The following is a 21,564-nucleotide window of genomic DNA, read 5'->3' on the forward strand; positions in this document are numbered from 1 at the left end:
TGTGATGCACAAATGCAGCTGACTTTCAGAGTTTTAGTCGTAATAACAAGCCATTACCAAAGCCAGTGCAATAAATGTATCAGTTTCACATTTAGCTGAAACCCAAGTGTCTCTTTGAGCATCCCAGAGGCATCTGCTGGCAACCTAAAGGGATAAAAGAGAAAAAATTACAAGTGAACCTATATACCCAGCATTATCTAAATGCTAATTAATCATATTAGGAGAGTTACAACTATTAACAACAATGCAAAAGTTGAATAAAATTAAGAATTCCTATTCAATGTTAAATACGTTTTCTTGCTTCACAGTAAAGCTCCCGCACGGAGAGATCCAAAAGCTCTGCACCAAACCCCCAATTCTCTCTTGTGTTCACTTGTTACAATTTAACATACAGTAAGACCACCCCTTCAAAAGCAACTGAATATCAGTGTGAATAGACATCAGTTTTGTGAACACTTACAACCAAGAAATTACATCCCCCACTCTTCCACCTCCAGCTTACTACAGCCTACTTGTAAATTTATTGGGCTCTCAGCCTTTTTGGTAAAATTGTTTTCAAAACTAAACTGTATGAATTGATGGCTGGAATAAACATATTCCTTGGGAGAAAAAAGTTAACTTGGGCCACTTCACTAATCTGTTTGCACCTACAGCTTCTCAGTCAAAGCACCTCTTAAGAGGCAGCATGCTGTGGGATGGCACCAGAAAAGCAGGTAGATGCAAAAACTGGATTTTGTACTGAAGGTGAACCCTTCAAATATTTTAGGTAACTCACTAAACACAGGTTGGTTTCAATCAGGTTTTAAGAACTGATGGTGAACACTGCAAAGCAGAAGTGTTCTTTGGCACTCTACTAGACAAATAAAAGCATTCTGAATGCCAATGGGAGCTCCAATGTAGTTGGAATACTAAATTTATATACCAACACAGCACAATCTAGAATCCTTTTAATTTTAGGTGTTCCAAGTTCAGATGACTGATGTTAATTTGAAGTCCCAGGAGCATGTCTGGTGGCAGCTGGAGTTACCATCCACCCTTCAGTTCCCTGGCACCCTTCTCTTCCATGACACCTCACACTACAACTGCATAGCATCTCGCATGGAATGCAAGAATCCAAATGGAGATCCAAGTACACCGGACAAAGAAAAACAAAATTCGCTGAACTCATGGAATTGTACTGGCACAGCAGGCAGCAGAAACAAGTGGGTGACGGGTATGTGCAGCTGGGGCTGTTTACCACTTACTGAACACATGAAGACAGCAACCCTCAGAGAATTAGGCAGAATCACAGCAGCACCTTGAATTGTCACCTGGGACACTACTAACCATAAAGAATATAAAAGCTTCAGGACCACCTGAAACAAGTTAAGCTGCTGAAAGTGAAAGAACATCTAGGAGATAACACACAGGTTTAAAAGATGTTTTTAATTTTCAAAAGGTGTAACAAATAATATGTTTGCTTACAATCATTGCCTGATTTGCCTTTTCGACAATTAGCACTGATACCACATACTTATAACGGTCATAGTTCAATTCCTTCACAGCATTTAATATTTCTTCTGAGATTGAGGCACACAATAAGGCACTAGAAGCTCCATCGTATGTGGCGTATTGTAGTTTATTCTATCAAAAACAATTTTGAAAGATCTTAGTTTTCATCCTAGTAGTCTTTTGCAAAAAACACCCTTTACAGTCATTTTCATTACGAGAACATGAGAAGAACTAGTGAGTTGAATAGTCAGTACAGATGATGGTCTCAAACAGCAAAGGATGCACTACTTTTACTCTGAAATGTTTTATCTGTTTTTTTAAAGGTGACACACATGCCCAGCCAATCTCCATTTAACAATCAGGAGAGTACTCTTCATTATTTGGGCTCAGTTCACTGGAAAACAGTGCTACAAATATCTGTTCCAAATACCCAAGATATGTCTTCCAGACAGCAGAATTAAAAAGATCCAGTTACAACTTTTCAAAATACCACTAATACCTGTGGATTATCTCAACAAATTGTTTTCTTTTATATTTGCTCAATTTGTGTATGTACCAATCTGACTGTCAAGGATACCAAGTAATTTTATGCAGGTCCTGTGATATTAGCAGAATTAACAGAAATCCACAAATTTGACGTCATGATCCTTTGCTAACTGGACATTTTGTGGATTATGATACTTTGAACTGTGCTGTAGCTCAATTTGATTTTAAAAAATGCAAAAGTTTATGAAGCTTCAGCTCCACCTAAACAGCACACACTCAGCAGTGACCTCACAGAGGCCCTTCTGCACTTTGCAAAACAGAATACATTCACATTACATCCATGTGCCAAAACTCAAAAGAGTGCAGAGATTTATGTGTGTTTAAGTGTATGCAATATTCACTGTTCTGTAAATACTTCTGCAAGACAATCTGCTCTTGCAATGAGACAAGTAATTTAAATAGTACTCTACCGTCAGTATCGCTTGAGCTTTGTCTTGTAGTAAGTCAGCCTGAACTTTAGTGCGTGGCTCCAGTCTGTACGTGTTACGGCTTTTTGACTTTGCCTTTCCTTCTGTTGGAGCCGAGCCTGAAGCATCCTGTGGTTTTTTAACTTTTGACTGTACAAAATAATAAGAAAAAATCCACATCACATGTCAATATTTTAAAGATTCTAAATAATACTTAATGGTGTACAGATAAGAGAAAAAAAATCCCCAACAATTAGTCTAGGAATATGTTAAAAACCACAGAAAGCTAGAAGCTGGTTATCATCTTCTGGCTGTTTTAACTACTGTTTTGCCTGGAACAGGAGAAGTGGTTGACTTTGACTCAATTTTAAATTCTTTTCCAGCAAAACCCAAATGAACTTTGCATTTAAACTCATCCATCAGATACAGCATATTACCACCCTGAATCTGCTCCCTTTTCCTAGGAAAAATACACAGATATAAATGTACCCATCCAAGACTGTTAGCCACAAGTTCAAGTTTCTCATTCAAATAGCCTACACAATACCCAAAATACAGACTTGGTTCATTTACTACTTCATTTTGCTTGTCCTTATTCCTTGTTACTAAAATAGTAGCTTATGTAATGATGATTTAACTTGCTCATTAAAAAAAAAAGGAAGGAAAAAGTAAGCTCCAGTGTGCAAAGCTTTGTAATTTTGCTTGGAACTGAAAACAAGATCTCTGAAGATCACGTTTTCTCCCCATCCAGCTAGGTACTCTATATCTTCAAGACACATAACAAAACCTGTCCCTCTATGAATGCAAGAAGTAAGTCTGATGTTGCAAAAAAATGTCACCTGCTGTCCACCATGGTGGCTTAAAACAGAACAGTAAAATAGTAACAAAGACGGAGACAGAAAAGCACAAGGAACAATGAGATCGTAACAAATGCCACAGGCAATGGTCTTCCATACCAGCTACTTCCTAACAAATCACTTCCAAGTTTCACTGACTCTTCAGTCTCAGCTCCACTTCCTGACTACTGCTAGAACCCAACATTGAGAGAAAATCATCAGTTCTTACCAGGAGAGCAGAAAAGAACTCAAAGGTGAAATAACATCACAATGCAAGGCTTATGCTACTAAGAAGTACTGAAAAAAGTCACTTATGGATAATGTAAAAGTCTAATGAGAATTATTTTAGAAGATGCACTACTCAAGGGCTCAGAACTCTTTCCATCTGAGGAGTTTTAAGAATCAGGGAAGAAAAGCAGTTTCTTCTCTATGAAATTGCTTGCACATGCATTCTGTCAACAACTGTGGACATCACCTAAAAGTTTCCTCTAGTTCCTTAAAAGCAGTGATGTTGGCAGCCTTAGTGCAAATTGCCTGCTGGTGTTTGCTGAACTCTGAATAGCATTCACTCTAAAAACCCAAGGACCAAACACATTTGCACTTAGCCTGTGGACACTCATTATCTACTAACTGCAAGCTCAGATCTCAAAAGACTAAAAAAAAAAAAGACTAAAGCCCTGACATGCTCATCACACATCACCTAACAGAAGAAAAACCACCTCAAGTCTTGCAGCTGAGGTCTTCAAATGAGCATCCCCATCCATGTGAGTAACAATGAACTTGTGAAAAAGGGTGCAGTCCAAACAGTGATTCTTTGCTGACGTGGTTCAGCTTGAGGCATATTACTTTCAACCTCTATCACCAATGCTGGAAGAAAATTCATGTCTATAGCACACAACTTCTAACAATGGTGATATTTAAAAGTTTACCTGCTATTATTAGTGACAGAAGCTTTCATAATCACTTGCAAAAAGGCATTGCATTTACTAGTGAGGCAACCAAAAACCTCGATTTCTCTACAGATATGGCTAGTAAATAAACCTTCTTCTGTATATCACTGTATAAAATACACAGTAAACCCCGAAGTTTTAGCACAATGTGGCAATTATGTTTCTGTAAAATATTTGCACCCTGAATAAAACGCTCAGGAGTTCAAGAACTGAACACTTGACCAAAAAACGCCTGTTCTTAGGCTATTCAACTCGAGTACATTGGCTTAACTTTGGACATACAGAAGGAAGATTGCTAATAGACGAAAAAAAAAAAGCTTTTGCTATTTACATTAAATACTGTTTGTTAGTAAGTCCATTTTAACAATCAATAGGTTTTAGTTGTTAAAACAAACAGGAAAGAGTTCTTGTTTATTCCTTCAGAAGAAGGTACGGGTTCTAGGTCAGAGCAGCACCCCGGGTTGGACAGAGTGCCCCACCAAAGACAGGACGCCCCTTCTCGTTACCAGCACAGCAGCTCGGGCTCGCAGCGCCTGAGGCAGCACCCAGCCGCAGGGCATGAGCCAACATCACACCTGACCAAGCAGAAAGAGCGGAGCGATCCCAAACCGGGCACGAACCGAGAGGGAACACCATTCCTCACACCAATTTTCACAAGATCACACGCGCCTTTCATCCCACCTTCTCCCCGCTCCATCCCTCCCTACCAACTGAAGCGCCGCAGGCCCGGACCGGCACCCCCGCCTCAGTCGGGCACCGCACCACACCCCCCCGCGCCCAGGCCGCTGTCCCCGCTCCCGGCGGGGCCGCAGCCCGGCCAGCTCAGCCCCCTGTGCCGCCCCTCGCCCTGGCGGCCGCTCACCATGTCTTTATCCTGGCGCTTTTTCCCTGCGTCCTCGGCTGCGGTGGCGGCGGTCCCGCTGGGCGGCGTGCGGCGGCCCGGGCCCTGCCCGCGAGCCGGCCGTGACGCGGCGCGCGCGGGCAGCGGTAACGGAGCCGGCGGCGGCCATGGCGGAGCGGGGCCCCGGGCCGGGCCCCGGGAAAGGGCGGGGAGGGGAGGGGACAGCCCAGCCCAGTCCTGCCCTGCCCTGCCCCGCTTCTGCCAGTGCCAGCCCGCGCTCCCTGCAAAGGTCAGCGCCTCGCCCCGTGCCTGGCCCGTTTTGCAGAAGTGCTGGCATTAAAGGTTAGCAGCGGTCGTGCAGGTTTTGCTCTGGCCTTCTGTCTTTGACAGAGAAACGGCGAACGGGAAGAGACACAAATTAAGATGGACTGAATGATACGTCTTCGGAACATTGTAGATTTTTAACTTTCTTTTTCTTTAAATAGCAGGTAGGTACTCCAGATGGCAGCTAATAGTGGTTTCCAATGGGAACTGTTACCCTTGCTTAGTGCTGACAGCTATGTAAATATTTCTTTTCTCCTTGAAGCCATGGATTCAGAAATTACATATGTGAGGGTAAATTCTGCCACCTAATTAGAGAGGAAAAAATGTTTTTAATTTAACTTTAATGGCATATTTTTCATTATTATTAGTTGTGGTACTTCATTATCAAACAATTTCTTGTCTATCTAATGAATGATGAAGTGTGACTTTTTTAACTAAATCAGAAGCATTTTCATCCTTGTTAACATGGCACAGTTTTATCTGTGCAATTTTTAAAATTTAAATGTGTGCTTCTGAATCAGTCCATTTTTCTGTTTAGACTAATGTGAAAATAGCATGAATGCCTAAATTGCACTAACATTGCTACAGAATTCACGTGTTCTTCCCCTGCCTCCCTCCAAGGATCTTGCTGGTTTTAAGGACTGATGCTCTTGGTTTACTTGAAGTAGCATCAGTTTCTCTGCAAGCTCAGATTAGGCAGAACATTTACGTATAAACTGAGATATTTTGCTTCAGTCTATCTTGCCATGAATTCAGTAGATATAACCATGCTGAAATTCACCCTCCTGACCTTGTGAAAACAGAGCAATGCTTTCCCCCAGTTTTATGAAGGTAGTTCTGGTTGAGAGTTCCTTTCATCACGTATGTGAATGAAACTTGCATTGCAAACCCAAACAGCTTGTTTACAGACAGTGTATTACTGTCTGTGTAGCTGTGCTGATGGGTATGTTCTAGTAATATTTTTGTTCTCATGTGTTTTCTGGCTTTCTTGTTACAAGGATTCTTTTTGTGTGTGTGTGTTTTTTCTAGATGGCATTGCCAGACTCGGTCACTACTTGCCTTTCTCAACCTGTGCACTATGCGATTTGCAAACTTGGATTTGAGAAGAAAGACACTTATGATATTGATAATATTTTATCTGGAAGTGGGGAAGTTTGTTGGCCAGCTGTTACAGAGCATGTGTGTTACCTTGAATCAGGTTGGTGTTTACCTGCTGTAGTAGTGATGCGTGTAAGACTGATGCAGAATTTCAGTACAGCTCAGCAATTCTAGCTGAGTTGTGACAGGTTGTTACAGTACAGCATCAGCTCTGCTGCAGATTAGACTATGTAGAGTTCATATCTACAAAGAGCTTTAAGTTTTTCATGTGCATTTGTATTTGGCTTTTGCTGGCTCCTAATGTTCGTGTAATCTGTGCTACCTAAGTAGCTCCTACTTTGCCTTCATCTTGGTTCCCAGCTTTATGTGCCTGTAACATAAGGGGTTCAGCTCTGCTTCTCTCCAACCTCATAATTGTTTTGTTCTTTATATTCCTTTTGTGCTAAATTTAAAAGCCTGGGGCCATCAATATTGCTACTGTTGCTTCTGTTTGTGTTTCCCAGCTTTTGGTTGTACAGAAGTCCAGTCTTGTTTCACTTCTATGTGGAATAGTTTGTAGTTGTTTTTTAACCAAAACAAAGTATTTATGTCCTGATGAATTAATAGAATTTTAATTTGCCAAATTGCATCATGCAAGCTCTGTTATTAATTTCCAGAGGTGGTAGAAATATCTTTCAGTAAACCATAAGAATTTGTTTTCCTATAAAAAGTGTCCCATCAAAAAGAGGCAGTGATACCACTCTGTAAGTTACCACATCCATCTGCCTTCTTTAAAGGCCATAAGTGGTGCAGTTTGACTCTCACTGAGCCTGCCCTAGCTTCCAGCTTGATGTATGGAATTTCTATAGAAATTCTAGTAGTTTTTTTACATTTCAACAAAAGCAGAACACAATGATCCTATTTACTTTCATATTTTCTTGTGTTAAGTTTTTGTTGGGGTAGAATTTTTGGGTTGTTTTTTTGTTCTATTCAGAGAAGGTGCTTGGTATTACCTGGATTTGCATTGCAGTTTTACTTTTTAATACCTTTTCTGTGTGGTGTTTTGGACAGTAAATTGTATTGTACTGGTTGTACTAAAATAGTCGGGATAAAGTTTTCTGTGCTAAATATGTACACAAACTGTAGCAGGTTTTATCCCTAGTGAGTTTTAAAATATTAGGCCTTCAAGAAGGTTGGTACGCTAATCACCTTCTATTTTTCAATTTAAGATCGAAGTGTGGATTATATCAAAAGCATACGATCATTAGGACCTGTCTGTGAATCTGTTAATTCGTACTTCAAATCTCTGACCAAGAAGCAGTTTGTAATTCACTATGCATCGTGGTTCCACTGGACAAACTGCACAGAGGTATGGAAATTTCTCTTAAATTTGTATTTTGGCACCTGAACTCTTTGTGGAAGTTTAATGTGAGAACACAGAAGAGGCATCCATGAACCAAAATGCTTAGAATTTGTGACTAATTGTCCTTCTCTGATAGATGGTTGCTTATAATTTTTCTGACTTTGTAATTAGGTTTTGTGTTAGACAACATGGGAGGTTTGGGCCTGTTCTTACATTAGTTTGTAGGATTTTGTTTTTTAATAGTATGTGCCTAATGCCAAGTTTTACCTTGTAAAGTAATTATGGATATTTATAAATATGTAAGTCACTAAATATCAAGAGGTACTCTAGGGAAATTTCTCTCCAGGTATCTACGCTTTTGTTTCTTTGGCATGGTTTTCTTTCTACATTTGCACAGCAACTATCACGGAGGAATATTTACATTTCTCTGTGCTATTGGCTATGTCATCTTTCCTTTTAAATATTGAGCACAACATTCGTCCTCTCCCCCATCATGCAGGTATTTCTGAAAGTGTTTGATGTTTTACAATCTACACAAGCTACAGAAGTTGCTCTAGGCTTAATGAAACTAACATCATGCTTGGAGCGGGCCTTGGGTGACGTAAGTGACAGCATGAGGAGTCTATCTTGGCTTTATAAGGTGGGAATGAGCTCTTGGATTTAATTGTACATTGAAAAAAGTGATGCAGGTACCCTGTTCTGTATTAGTACACTAATAGCCCACATGCATTTTGAGTTGGACAGAGGTTCTTTCCTGGATCCAGTTGTGCTGATGATGTGGGGCTCCTTCACCAGTGCTTGTAGAGTTGCTTGTGTGAGTGCTGTTACTAACTAATTTAATTAGGAAATAGAAGTGTTTGATTGATCACTGTACACAGTAGATCTTAATTAGTTTGATTTATTTAACTGAAGTAGGGTAGCGTAGCTCCCACAGAAGATCTGATGGTGTATTAACTTCTGGGAGGGATGGCATGCAGTTGGAAAAACAGGCTACTGGGTAACTTCTTTCCTAGGGAGAAGGGAGAAACAGCTACTTAAGCAGTTTTTGCTGCTGGGCTGTTTTACAGCCAGGTAGGTTGAAATGGCTAGCTGTTCAATATCTATGAGGAGCTCTGGAGAAGGAAATGACAGAGAAAGAGCAGTGGGCTAACTTACAAACCAATTTGCCCAATTGTGAGGTGTGGTAAATTTTTCAGTAAAACAAATCACCAAAGATTGGGAAAAAATGTCAGGGAGAGTACAAAGAATAGAAGCTGTGATAGCAGTTGAAAATTGAGATGCTATTATTGTCCAACAAGGATAAAATCTAGTTTAAAGAAGAGTCTGAATCAGAAAACGAACCACAAGTCTCCTCCCTTTCACACTGACAGACTCTGTAAATTCTGTTGTAAAAACAAAATACACCATCCTTGGTAGAGCTTATTCCCTTAATTAGGTGTTCTTGTTGTGGCTTACTGGTTTTGTGGGATTTTTTGGAAGAGAAAAGCAGTACATATACAGACCTTGTGAAAAGCCTAACTATGGTCACATTAAATAAAATACCCACTCTTTCCTCATATGTTGTCTAAATTTTAATTTGTCATGAAATTACAGAATTTAAGACCTTTTTAAGGATTTGGTGGGTTTTGTTTGGTTAGTGTTTTTACAATAATGAAAATGGTTATTGGGTAAAATAGTCAGGGTATATGTTTGAAATACAAAGAAATATAATAAATTATTTATTGTCTGTTCTGCTCCTTTTTTTAATAGGTGTATTTACTTAAGGGTAATGATTGTCCTTTCCTTCTAAGAGACTTGCTTGCATCTGAGCAGCTTGCAGATGTCTTTGGACAAGCTGTAGTAAGTACATTGTTTTGAAATAAGGAATAACTACTGAGCTGGTTTTCTTCCTACCAAATGTACCTTGTGTTGATTTGCATTAAATTATTTATAGTACAAGAAGTAAGAGCTAAACTTGATGTCATTTGTTTTCCTGTCATAACTGTTTGGGATGTCTAATAGCTCGTTTGATTCTTCCCATATTGTACTCTATATCTTGTACAAATAAGCTGAGAGATTCTCCTTCAGAGAATACTGGGAATTGCAAGTAAAGAGTTTCTATTACTGTGACAAGTGATGACCAGTCATCTTGACAGTAGACATTGTAGTTTCTTAATAACTTCTGAGCTTTACTACCAGTGAAAGGTAATAAAAGTTAGAAGGGTAAGGCAAAAAATAATGGATTTCTTCATGCAGTCATTGCTTTCTTTATTGATTAGATGAATGTACTGAGGGTGTTCATTGGATCTCCACATGGTCTGAACCTTCGTAATGTTTTGTGGCATGGATTTGCATCTCCACAAGAAATTCCTGCCAAGTAAGTTACCAGGAAAAGAACACTCCTTTTCTTACCAGTCAGACTTGTGAGTTCTTGGAAAATGGTTAGTAACCCCCTTCTTCTCTTATGGGAAAGAAAATAAATTTCCCTTGCAGCTTCTGCTTCTTTTGGAAATGGATTCCCATAGAATACTTCAGCCATCAAAGATGGCCAGTACTAGGTCCAGTGGGTTTTGTACTGTTAGGGAAAACAAGAAAGTTCAACTTTTTTTTAAGCCGGGGCAGTGAGGAGTAACTTGGAACAGAGTAATGGGGTAGAAGGAGAAGCAACAACAGCCAATGTAGAATACAGTGATGCTTTTTATCTAATTCCTCTCTTTTTTTCATGCTTATGAATGCAATTAATTAAGTGCTCCTACTTAGATGGGGAGAGTACATTCTGAGTGTTTTTTAAAAAAGTGAAAAACCCTCTTTGTTCCTAACTCACAAATGTTGGTTCTTTGCAGAAAAATTTCTTTGTATATGCTTTTCTAATATATTTTGGTATTCTCCCTAGATACTGTGCTATGCTGCTCTTTTTAACTGCAGGATTGGGTCAGTTGTTACAGACTTATCTTCTGCAAACTAAAAGTGTTTTAGTACATCAACCTTATGTGATCTTCATTAGCTTAGAGGAGCTTGATGCATTTCCAGGCAAGTATTTAACCACTAGCAAATTTTTTACTATCCTGTATTTGCTATTGTTTCCTTTTCCAAAAGTGCTGTTGAAAATAATGCATTTCCCAGAGTTCCAAGATTAAATTTTAACTAGGATACCTGTATACACTGTCATTAGATGAATCAATCATGCTTTAGGGCAACTTCTTAGTATGTAGACAGTTCACTGACTATTGAGTAAAAGACTGCTGCATTCTAAAATAATTGCAACACATTGAAACGTGAAATATGTCTGCCTCTAAAGGACTTCAACTTTATGTTATATTTTTTAGATTATGTGAATTAATTTTATGTAACAGTGATCTAGTTTGCCTTTATGAAATCTAACTTTTTTCAGAATCAATGGGTTCCATTTGCAAGGGTCCCAGCAGGAGTGCCCTGAGTCTTACAGGGAAAGTAGCGTTGAAACAGAGTAAAAGGTGGTGACACATCTTTGCTACACTAATGCCTTTCTTAGGGAAGGATTTGAAGTGTCAGATTAAAATCTTCTCCCTGTCCACACACTTTGTTAGGTTTATTCCTACTATTTTAAGGCAATAACAGCATATAGGGGATCTTGGTGTCAGTGGTAATCATGGTCAGTTTGTGCTCTATAATCAGTAGAACAACTGTCCCAGAAATTGAGACAGGGATTTTGGGAACCAAATCAATAATTATGTCGTGTAAATCCTATGGCTGTTGATTGGCTTTGAAAAAACACTTACTGTAATCGAGTTACACTTATCATTTTAAGCTTTCTCTTGAATAAGACATTTATAATATGAATTTGTAAGTGTGGGTTTCATTACATGGTAACCTTGAAGTATGAAGTGTTAGTTTATAATGCTGTATTTTTAACACAGAAAATTGATAAAATAGTAACTACGTGCTCATGTTCAAATGTTCATACTATTGTATTAATTCTGGCTGAATAAAAATGATTCATAAATATTATACTTTTCTAAAGTATCTGAAGTAGATAGAGAACAACTCAATAGAAGCTGGGTCCTGTTGCTACGTAGTCTTTCAATAAAAAGCAAGCATGACATTTTAAACTGGTTTTACTCTATTATTTTACATTATCACCACAAATACAATCTTACATATTTAAATTCTGATCTTAAGTACAGCTACTGTTGTACTTGCATAGTTAAAAGAAAATTGAAAACTTTTAAATTTCCCTTTACAAATGTTGAAATTATATAATATTTTCAGTAAAATATTTAAAATTCATTAGTGAAGTGTAGATGATGTGTAATTTTTCAATGTTGTTTTTTTAACTTGCAGATCTTAATAGTGAAATCCTTTCCATAGCTGAAGAACTTGTAAAACTGTCCGGTTTTGTATTAAAAATTATGTTACCATTTTGGATCGCTGCTTTAACAGCTTTCAAGCAAAGCAGGTAAGATTTTGTAATTTTTTTATTAGACGCTAAAAAGAATATATTCTGTATTTTTATAACTACATTTGCAGATTCCAAGGCTTCATACTAAATTACTTCACAGCCTATAGTTATGGTTTTTTATGGTGATGTCTTGGAAAGTTCATTGAGTTATGGCTTTGTTTTGTGCCAATTAAGATTATAAACTATATTTTGAAAAAGAGCTGTTGGAGATGTAGCAAAAAAGGAGAGGTTTACAAAGCAAGTGGAAATAAATCTTCTATGTTAAATCACACATATTTTGAATTTAAAAAAAAGTGTATCGTTTTGTTTTCCTCTCCCATGCTCCATCTTTTTGTGAGTTATTCTCATCTCTGAGCTTGGATTCAGTGGTCAGTTTCTTTGGCACAGGTAGTCATTTATTGTTTGTTTACAAAGTGCATTACAAAGGAATTTTGTAAGAGTTGTTTAGCCTGAGACTGTAATTCTAAAATGCTTTATATTTATAAGGAAGAAAAACTCCTCTTTGGATATCTCTGTTACTTTTTCAGGTATGCTGACAGTGTGATTCTCTTACTTCCTCAGCTGGAAGCTGGACTTAGATTGCTCTTCACTACAACTAATAAATGTCCAAATCGATTGCTAACAGCAGAGGTAATCTTTTGTCTAAAGTCAATTATGATTTAGTGCTTACAAAAGAGTTTTTCTAGAAATCTACAGATTTACCCTGCAAAATTTCAATCAATTTTGGAACATTATTTACAGTTCTCCGTTTGAGATTCATGAATGCCTTTAATATTTTTTTAAATGTCTGCCTCTAAAAAGGACTGAAAAAGTAGTGGAAGATTAAAGTTCAGAAACAGTAGTTTAGGGTGAAAAGCAGGACATGATATATTTGCTTTAAAAAAACTCAGCACAAGATCCCAAAGTGCCTTTTTTCATTCATAAGGGGACTTTTTTGCTATTCATGCACCTCTGGTATCTCATGCAAATGAATAAACTAAAGTTTTATATACATGACTAGTTAATTGATTTTGTTTGAAAACCAATAATATTATTTGTGTTTTGTTCTAGTCTTCTGCTCTCTACACCACTTTTGATGAGGTACTGTGATTTTTTTCTAACTATATATCAGTGTCAGAATTTAAACCATGCCTGTTTCCCAGTACTAGAGTTAAGAATGCACTTTCTTTTGTTGAATATGGCATTATTTCTAACTTTTCTCCCAAACAAAATATGGTGGACAGTAAACACTTTATATTTGGAATGCTTCTGCAGATATCAAAATTAATACAAATTGTAATGAACAAATATTTTTTTTTCTAAATGTTTTTATCTTGAAATTCATCACTCCACAGAAACAAACATTCTGCTATTTTTCCTAGATTCAGTTCTCAAGATAAATACAAATAAATCTTGCCAGCATAAATCATCAGTTTTAGAAGTTGATTGGATTATTTCAAGTTGTTTCTCAGTAATAATTAGACGTCTTGATTCTAGCGTGGCAGAAGTAATCACATCAGATTAGGAAAACTATTTTAGTTGGTGTTTCTTCTTTGATTATATGGTCTTCAATAATTCAATAAGTTTCTATTCAAATTTTTTTTTCCTAGATGCTAGCAAAGCATTTGGATAACGAAGAAGTCAACCAGCTACCTGTAGTTCTTGAAGAGCCTGCCATGGAAAGTGATTTTGAAAGTGTTCTAGGGTTTTATCATCATTGTCTTTTGATTGTTTGTTTTACCGAGTAATAATCTTTATGATATGCCTAATACTCAGTTATTTCATATAGCTTATGTCCAGCAGCTTAGAACCTTAGAAGCTTAGAACTGTTAGCTTTTTTTATTGTGGAGGATACAAAGTCATACCTGACAAGCTATATTGCACTGGGTATGGGACTAGCTTTCTTTCTGAAATATAAGTGTCTCAGAGATATTTGTCTTCAGACTCCTGAAGTTCAGCTGAATGGAGCAGAGCAGAACTGATGCCTCATACAGGGATATTTCAAAACTTAAAAATTTCTGATTTCTTGGGAGACATGCCTTACACTGTCTGGGCAGATAGCGCAAAAATGCAGCTCAAACCTACCAGAGCACATTCTGCATCTTACTACCCAAACAGATTGTGAACAGAAAAACCAGAGGAGCTGGGTTTAGAGGCCTTTTGAGAGTATGGGGACATCTGAGGTTGCTGTCCTGTTGCCAGAGGCAGTGGAGCTGTGAAGGGCCTAGGACACAAAGCTGATGGAAATCTGTTAATAACTGTCACAGTATAGAATGTATGTTACAGGTACAGTTTGCAGTGGTTTTTTTCTGAATATCTGGGACATGGTCACATACTAGTCTTTCAGAGATATTCTATACACACAATATGTTCAATTCTGTATGAATGCACATGGAATAGAATTCTGTGTTGTTGGTGTGTGTTTCCACAGGACTTCCTTTGGGATTTCTTGAACCACCAGGAGGGCCCACGTATAAGAGATCATTTAAGCCATGGAGAGATCAATCTAGAAACATTTCCCAGAGAAATAGCTAACCAAATAGTTGGATTTGCTATTACTATTCTCTGCAGATTCTCAGATGAGGCTATGTATTCTCTTAAGGTAGGGACCAGTATTTTCTTCTCAGAATTTCTTTTTTGTTATTTTGGATACCAAATATAATTCTAGATAGAGCATTATGACTGAATCTTTCCTGACAACTGCTTTTTGTGCAAATGAAATACTCCTCCAAGTAAAAAAATGTGAAAGTATGTTTTGCCTAGTTTTGCAGGGAAATAAGTACAGAAGGTTTTCCAAAATGTTACCCTTTCCCGTTGTACTATAATTTGTTGGCTAAACCAGTCCTTATTCAAATGGTTGATCCGTAAATTATAATGATTACACTTAATTTTGTCAAATTGTATTGATGAACTAGCCTGTTTATCTGCAGAATTATTTGAAAGGTATGTAGAACATCTGTGGCTCACCCACTGAGGTATGTAGTGTGTAGTTAATGAGATTTTCTTTTCCTGAGACACTGTAAATAATAGTGCCTTGCTAATGGAAGTGTTATTTGTATCTATACTTACACTATGAATTTGTAAACATTTTTTGCCTAGCACTGTGTTTCTCAACATCACCAATTATTGTTTACTCTCCCCAGTTTCCTGTTTATATTTGAGATTACTTCTTGCAATGTCATGCAGCAACCTATGAGATAAATCTTCCATTTATTAGTTGCAGCTCTTTTTTAGTTTCTCAAGATGTATTGTGTGCTGCTGCTGGTTGCTTTTCTGTCAGCTGCTGTCAGGCTTCATAGTTAAAATATGTGAAATTAAGCTTTAACCACTTATTGTGCTGATTACTTCTTTCAGCCCTTAGACATTTGGAAGTGTTTATTGACATCAGTGCTATAGGTGGCATGCATAAAATGAAGTATAAGTCAAAATCTGCATATGATTAGCACAGCTTAGAGAAACTGATGTGTATTGTCTGTGATCTTGTAAATCAGGAACACATGCTCATAAAACCACTGATGAACTGTGCTAGTTGCTACCAATCTCGATTTCATCCAATTTCCCGGCTCAAGAAACAGGTAGGTACTTCCATCTGTGACAGCATTTTGGTCCTTAAAATTGTGAATCCTCAAAATGATCTAATTCTTCATGCTTTGATTGTCCTAAAAAAAGTTCAAACCATACATATTTTTTATTATTTCTTTAGGTTTATTTTTCAAAACACAAAAGAAATCACAGTTGCTAAAATGAGATATAATTATGCACACTCCTGTTAATGCAATTAATACCATATTTGTGTTCTAGATCACTAAATAGTCTCAATCATGAAATTCTTACCTGAGTGTTTGCTTTTCTGTAGTTTTCTTAATCTCCATATGTTTTTTTTATGTCAGGACCACTGCTAGGTCCTGTCTCCAGGATTAGGCTGTTACTAAGTTTTTTTACTGTATGAAGGACAGCTGATTAAGATTCTGTCATGGTAGCAAAATTTACTCTCCAATGTCATAGTAGTTCTCTGCCAATCAGTTTAATGAAGTGCTTGAGGATGTTTCTCTATTGATTTGAGATTGCACTAGACATACCTAGTCCTCTTACTTTTCAACAGCATGCAAACAGTGTGTTGCAAAAGTAATGTTAGTTAATTTTTTATATTTTAAAAAGCCATAGAATATTAAGTTAGTTTGTTCAGATAATGTGTTAACATGGAAGTGTACATCCAGACTTTTTGCCCTAACCTAAACCTTAAGAAATTAAGTTGGCTTACACGGTTATGACTAGTGAACGAATGACCTACAGTTTGTTGCAGTTTTTTTTTTCTAAACGGGCCACTAAGAAAAGCATGTCAAAGTCTGTACTTTACAAAACATTTTTCATTATGTTTTTGAGGTGCTGGAATGTATGAAGAGCATCCATTTATGGCCTGAATTGGCAACAGTGCCTGAGGAACAAGAACAAAGGATTAAAGGGTATGTGTGTGCTATATAAGATCACCAGATGTAAAAAAGCAAATAATTCCTTATCCGGAAAAGGACTTGGTAACCAGGTGGGAAATTTTATATAAGACAATAGATAGAAAAAGAATGTAGCATTCTATCATCATTTGAAAAGGAGGAAGTCATTAATAATATCACTGGAAGATATTGTACTTGTTTAGAGCTGAGAGAAGAAAATTTAATGCATCTATCATATAATCAGTATACTGTAGGCTTTTTATGAACGGAGAATTAAGAGGGGTTCTGAATATTGCTAACAATGAGAAAAGGTCACTTTAGTTGGAGAAAGAAAATCATGCTTGTAAGGTAGAGGGAAAAGAAATTATATGAGAGCATAAGAGTGGATGATGAATACACTGCTATCCAAAAAAATCTGCATCTTGATCTATGCCATTTAAGAAATAATGACTGTTATAGTGTCAAATATTATTTTTTTCTCTCTTGTTTTTAAGGTTGGAAGGAAATGCTGAAGCTAATACTTTGATTTTGATGATATCTGAAATTATATCTCAGTTGCAGCATTATATGCCCCAGAATTGCTGTAGTTCAGATGATCCTATCAACAGTGTCCTAACAGAGAGGTGAGTTTTATGCCCTCCTGGTTCCTGCTGTCACTTTCTACTTGCAGCCCAATGTAAGAATTCTCAAACCTAAATTATCCTGTCCCTTTTTGCAGAGAAATGCTTGAAATGTTGTAAGCACTTTTCTAGTGTTGCTGCTGATTTAATCTGAAAATTTTAGGATTGCAGCTGAACGTCATCTTCAAAATAAGGATGAGACATTGTACGTTTTAGAATTACAGTGGAGATTTTACTTAGAAATTAGACTGAAAAAATAACCGGTTTTTTTTCAGACTATGAAAGCAAAATACTTTAAATATTTGCGTACTTACTAGATGTACTTACTAGATTAAGTTGGTTTTTAGCCTGGTTTGTGCAAAAATTGCATCAGAAAATCCTTTTAGTGTGCTTGATGTCACAGCTGTGTGTGGTAATACAGTGCTGTATTACCACAAAATGGCAATACAGTGCTATGCAATTCTATTCTTCATGCTCTTATATCAAGATTCAGAAAGAGAAAATGTCTTGTTAGACTTGGAGGTGTGTAAGTTCCAATGCCCAATTTGGAATAATAATCAAAATAGTTTGACTTTTAATTGCCACTCTTAGAGCAGCCTTAAGATTCCCATGATCAAATGAATATGTTGAACAAAGCACTTCTAATCAAACCCATTAGGCATGGGTGGCATCTAGCAAAGAGGATTTTGCCTGTTGCTGATTTTACCTGTTACTTATATTACATGTGGGTCCTCTGCTTCCTACCCACCAATCTGCAAATTTATTATTTGGAGGAAAGAAGCCTAATTATTGATGTGTTAGACCTTTAGAGTTTTCTGCCTTTATCACTTCAAGTCATTAATGTTCTGTATCTCAGGGATAAACTGAGCATGAGGGAGATTAAGAAACACTTCTATAAAAACAGAGTGTTTAAAGTGATGTGTGACACATTAGTGTAGCAGATATGACAGCAGGGAGATATTTGTGTGCTTTAACAAAGCGTGATCTGGTGTGGTGTTGATTAAAAAAATGGCCTCACCACCTGCGTTTTACGCAATGTTGAGTCTGCTTCTTGTTCTGCCCAGGAGAAAGACCACACACTAATGGGAGTACTAATTAATAGCATTTGTTTCAGTGAGTTTTATTTTGGTGGAGGTTAATTCATTGTGAGTTGAGCTATGGTGGGAGGCTTCAACCACAGCCTTGCTGTGATTTGATGTGTTCAGTGTATAATTTGAGCCAGGCAGTTTTGTTTATTGTGGTTGTATTTCTTTGATCTGAAATGCGAAACATATTCATCATAATCAGATTTGCATTTATATTCAATAAAGTGATAGAAAACACAGTCACTACTCCTACTACGCAGACCCTTGCTTTTTTTCAGTCATGAGGTAAGGGCAGTTTGTTTCCAGGTTTTCTGAATTAAAACATTACGAGTCAAACCGCACTTAATATGAAACTTATCTGATGTTTAATCCAGCTAACAAAAGATTGACGTTAAAAAATCCCTTTCTGTTTTGGAGGCTGCTGGTGGAACTTTGTGATACACGCATTTGCACGCTGTATTCCCCACGACCTGTCCTGGAAGTAGTGGTGATACTCCGCAAAATAAGCGCGCAGTGCCATCAAGTGTCCCAACAGGTTATTGCCGGCGCTGCGCTCAGACACACGCAGTGGCTCAACAAGACTCTGCGCTCCCGCCAGAGGCACAACTATCGGCGGATGCTGAACAGGTTGGCTGCTGGTTTTGCTTTGTTCTGTGCTTAGGTTTATGGGAGAATGGCTGCACGCTGCTGTTGCTGCCTTTCAGTGAGCTCACTTGGAAGTTTAAAGTCAACAGTGTTCACGTGTTCTTTTTAACCATTTCAGAGTCAAGAGTCAACCAGATCTATGTATTTACCAGATTATTATCAGATTTCTATTAAGTAGCAATATTGAAATAAGAAGAAAATCTCAAACTGTTGAGTAATTTGGGGAGCATTGCTAGATTTTGTCCCTGTAAATTGCAAGCTTTCAAATTAAGTACTACTTGAATGTTAGATTGTATTTTTTAATTTCTGGCTTTTCCTTTTGAGGTATATAAATGCCATTCAAGTTTTATCTGACTGCAATAGGTTTAACTGGTTTGAAGATTTTATCTACTTTATTTTACTGCTTTTTATAATTACACCTGAATTGGGCTCTTTATAGATAAATTTTAAAATTCCATTAATTTTTTTCCTAATCATAGGGGCTTTACAGAGTTTTATAAATATTGGCAAAGTTATGTATCAGTATAAATATATATATATAGATATATAAGTGTTACTGGCAGGCTAATGTTCCTAAAAATGTTAACCATATTATTTAAGAAATATAGCTTTAACTGACACCTGGTGATACACATTTGTGATTTAGTTGAGCTGTAGTTTATTATCTATGGCCTAATGGGAGCTCACGAGTTTTTCTTTGGAATCTTAGATATTTGACTTCTCTTCCCCCCTCATTTTCAGTTTATATTCTCTCTTTACTTTTCTGGGATTTGCACTGCTTTTTGCTGAGGGACATTTCATAGTAGCTTTTCCCCCGATTTTGCAATATCCAGCAATTTAGATTGGGTGCAGAAGTCTTAATATTTTTTATATTAATGATTTATTTTTAATTTGGTTTTAGTTTGTTTATTTAAGTATTTTTATTTTACTTCTAGCATTAAATTTTTGTCTCCAGTGTTGCGGCTTGTCTTACTATTGATTACTCTGGAACTAGTCAGTGTTCATTCAGTTTGTAAGAAGAATCCTTTTGATTATCAGCAGTATCTAAAGTGAGTATATAAATTCACTTTATGAAAATAGAGATTGCCCCAGAATTCCATTTTGATTTGTACTGTAGAGATTTTTCATCATTATAGTCATAATTTTACCTTGGACAGTGTTTACTCAGGAGCTAAAATAACTTTCTTGAAGTGTAGATAGAGAATATTAATACATAAAAGTTGCATTCAGTATGCTGCTGACTTTACCCCCTGTGTGTTAATTAACAGCTGGTTGGATATCACATACATTGTGAAACATTTGACCAAGAAAGCAAAGGGAAGCTATCTGGGGAAAACTCTGTCACACATTTGGTCACTATTCTTTCTATGGTGCTGTTAATTGCAGTTCTGAAGATTTTCCCCATCTTAGTGTGAGAGGGAGAGTTCTCCAAAAGTAGAGCAAACCTTAATGTGTTGATCATCCAGTCCTCCTGAAGGAGATTTGGAAACTTGAAGATGTTTGCAGCTTTAAGTCAGGCGTTGCAATATTCTTCTCTTTTTTTTTAATTTTTCTTTTTAAATCCTTAAAGGAGTTTTTTCTCTAATGTTATTTCTCATAGGTTTTTGAAGTCAGTCTTGCAGTACACTGAGAACTTGGTGACATACACAAGCCCTGACAAAAACAAGTGGGATGAAACCATGGAACTTACAAAGAAGACTTTGATAAAAATACAGAAAATCAGTGACAGAAAGCTGATGTTAATGCATCTAGCTACGTGAATGAAATGGGCTTAGGATTGTCTGGAAATTGTTGTATCTAAACAGTTACGGAGACCTCATATTTGATAAATCTAATTCAAAGACAAAATTCATAAGTCATTTTCAAATTTTGGATGCAAAGTTTACTTTTTTTATCAGGAAGTAGCTGCTGATACTGGAGATGAATGATCAAAGTTCCAGAGAACAGGTTGTTTGTCAAATCCACTGAAAAAGATAAACTGTGAACTAAATCAGGATGATGCAAGTTCTACTGTAAATATGTCTTGTGTTTTGTGCATTGATTGTTCTTATATTTTTTGTAATTTTTTTTTGTTTCCTACTGTACTGAAAAATACCTAAGAAAAAAATGTGAATAAAAAGCTCTGGAAATTTTTAAATCTGAAAAGTCATCTTTTACTTTGGAATACATCAGGTATTATGTCAGAGACTGTGATTGACAAGTTAAGAAATTATGAACTGTCATCCTAAAATCGTGCTCATTGTCATCTGTGGTTGTTATTAGTTGTGAACAGTCTGATCTTGCTCTGAGCTCTGAGGCAGAGCTGGTAACTCAGTAACCAGTTGTTTATAGATGAGGATTTAAGGGAATAGGATGGATACTTCTGCAGAAGGATACTTCTGCAGGGTATGTGTTTGTTTTGTTAAATTTCATCTTCTCATTCCAAAACATATTTAGTTAGATAATTTCGTATAGAATGAATGTGAACACACACATGCTCACAGACATGTGTTCACTGTGGTTTAGAAAGTTATCCTCTTATTGCACACAATATTA

The 21,564-nt window shown here is 36.9% G+C and overlaps 2 protein-coding genes across 4 annotated transcripts in view; one reads left to right on the forward strand and one right to left on the reverse strand.

Moving 5' to 3' along the window:
• The window catches only part of ERMARD (ER membrane associated RNA degradation), a 23,519-nt gene extending 2,353 nt beyond the window's left edge, over positions 1–21,166 (forward strand). The window contains exons 1-18 of one of the 3 annotated variants that reach the window (XM_074537441.1): positions 5,196–5,559; positions 6,425–6,593; positions 7,702–7,841; positions 8,335–8,475; positions 9,585–9,674; positions 10,094–10,191; positions 10,708–10,844; positions 12,135–12,249; positions 12,780–12,882; positions 13,303–13,332; positions 13,842–13,909; positions 14,662–14,833; positions 15,723–15,806; positions 16,615–16,694; positions 17,174–17,302; positions 18,802–19,011; positions 19,965–20,078; positions 20,630–21,166. In XM_074537441.1, the coding sequence (XP_074393542.1) occupies positions 6,425–6,593; positions 7,702–7,841; positions 8,335–8,475; positions 9,585–9,674; positions 10,094–10,191; positions 10,708–10,844; positions 12,135–12,249; positions 12,780–12,882; positions 13,303–13,332; positions 13,842–13,909; positions 14,662–14,833; positions 15,723–15,806; positions 16,615–16,694; positions 17,174–17,302; positions 18,802–19,011; positions 19,965–20,078; positions 20,630–20,789 (2,040 nt within the window). In that variant the 5' untranslated portion in view covers positions 5,196–5,559 and the 3' untranslated portion in view covers positions 20,790–21,166. Of the gene's footprint in view, positions 1–5,195; positions 5,560–6,424; positions 6,594–7,701; positions 7,842–8,334; positions 8,476–9,584; positions 9,675–10,093; positions 10,192–10,707; positions 10,845–12,134; positions 12,250–12,779; positions 12,883–13,302; positions 13,333–13,841; positions 13,910–14,661; positions 14,834–15,722; positions 15,807–16,614; positions 16,695–17,173; positions 17,303–18,801; positions 19,012–19,964; positions 20,079–20,629 lie in introns of those variants that run through there. The other 2 variants (XM_074537439.1, XM_074537440.1) reach the window with 2 other exon arrangements.
• On the reverse strand, positions 152–5,227 carry DYNLT2 (dynein light chain Tctex-type 2). The gene is made up of 3 exons (XM_074537446.1): positions 5,093–5,227; positions 2,448–2,594; positions 152–1,623 (listed from the first exon to the last, which is right to left on the reverse strand). The coding sequence occupies exons 1-3, from the start codon at positions 5,093–5,095 to the stop codon at positions 1,432–1,434; spliced, it is 342 nt and encodes a 113-aa protein (XP_074393547.1). The 5' UTR covers positions 5,096–5,227; the 3' UTR covers positions 152–1,431.
• Positions 21,167–21,564: the final 398 nt, after the last annotated feature.

Source organism: Zonotrichia albicollis, chromosome 3 (genome assembly GCF_047830755.1).
Source record: "Zonotrichia albicollis isolate bZonAlb1 chromosome 3, bZonAlb1.hap1, whole genome shotgun sequence".
NCBI classification, from domain to species: domain Eukaryota; kingdom Metazoa; phylum Chordata; class Aves; order Passeriformes; family Passerellidae; genus Zonotrichia; species Zonotrichia albicollis.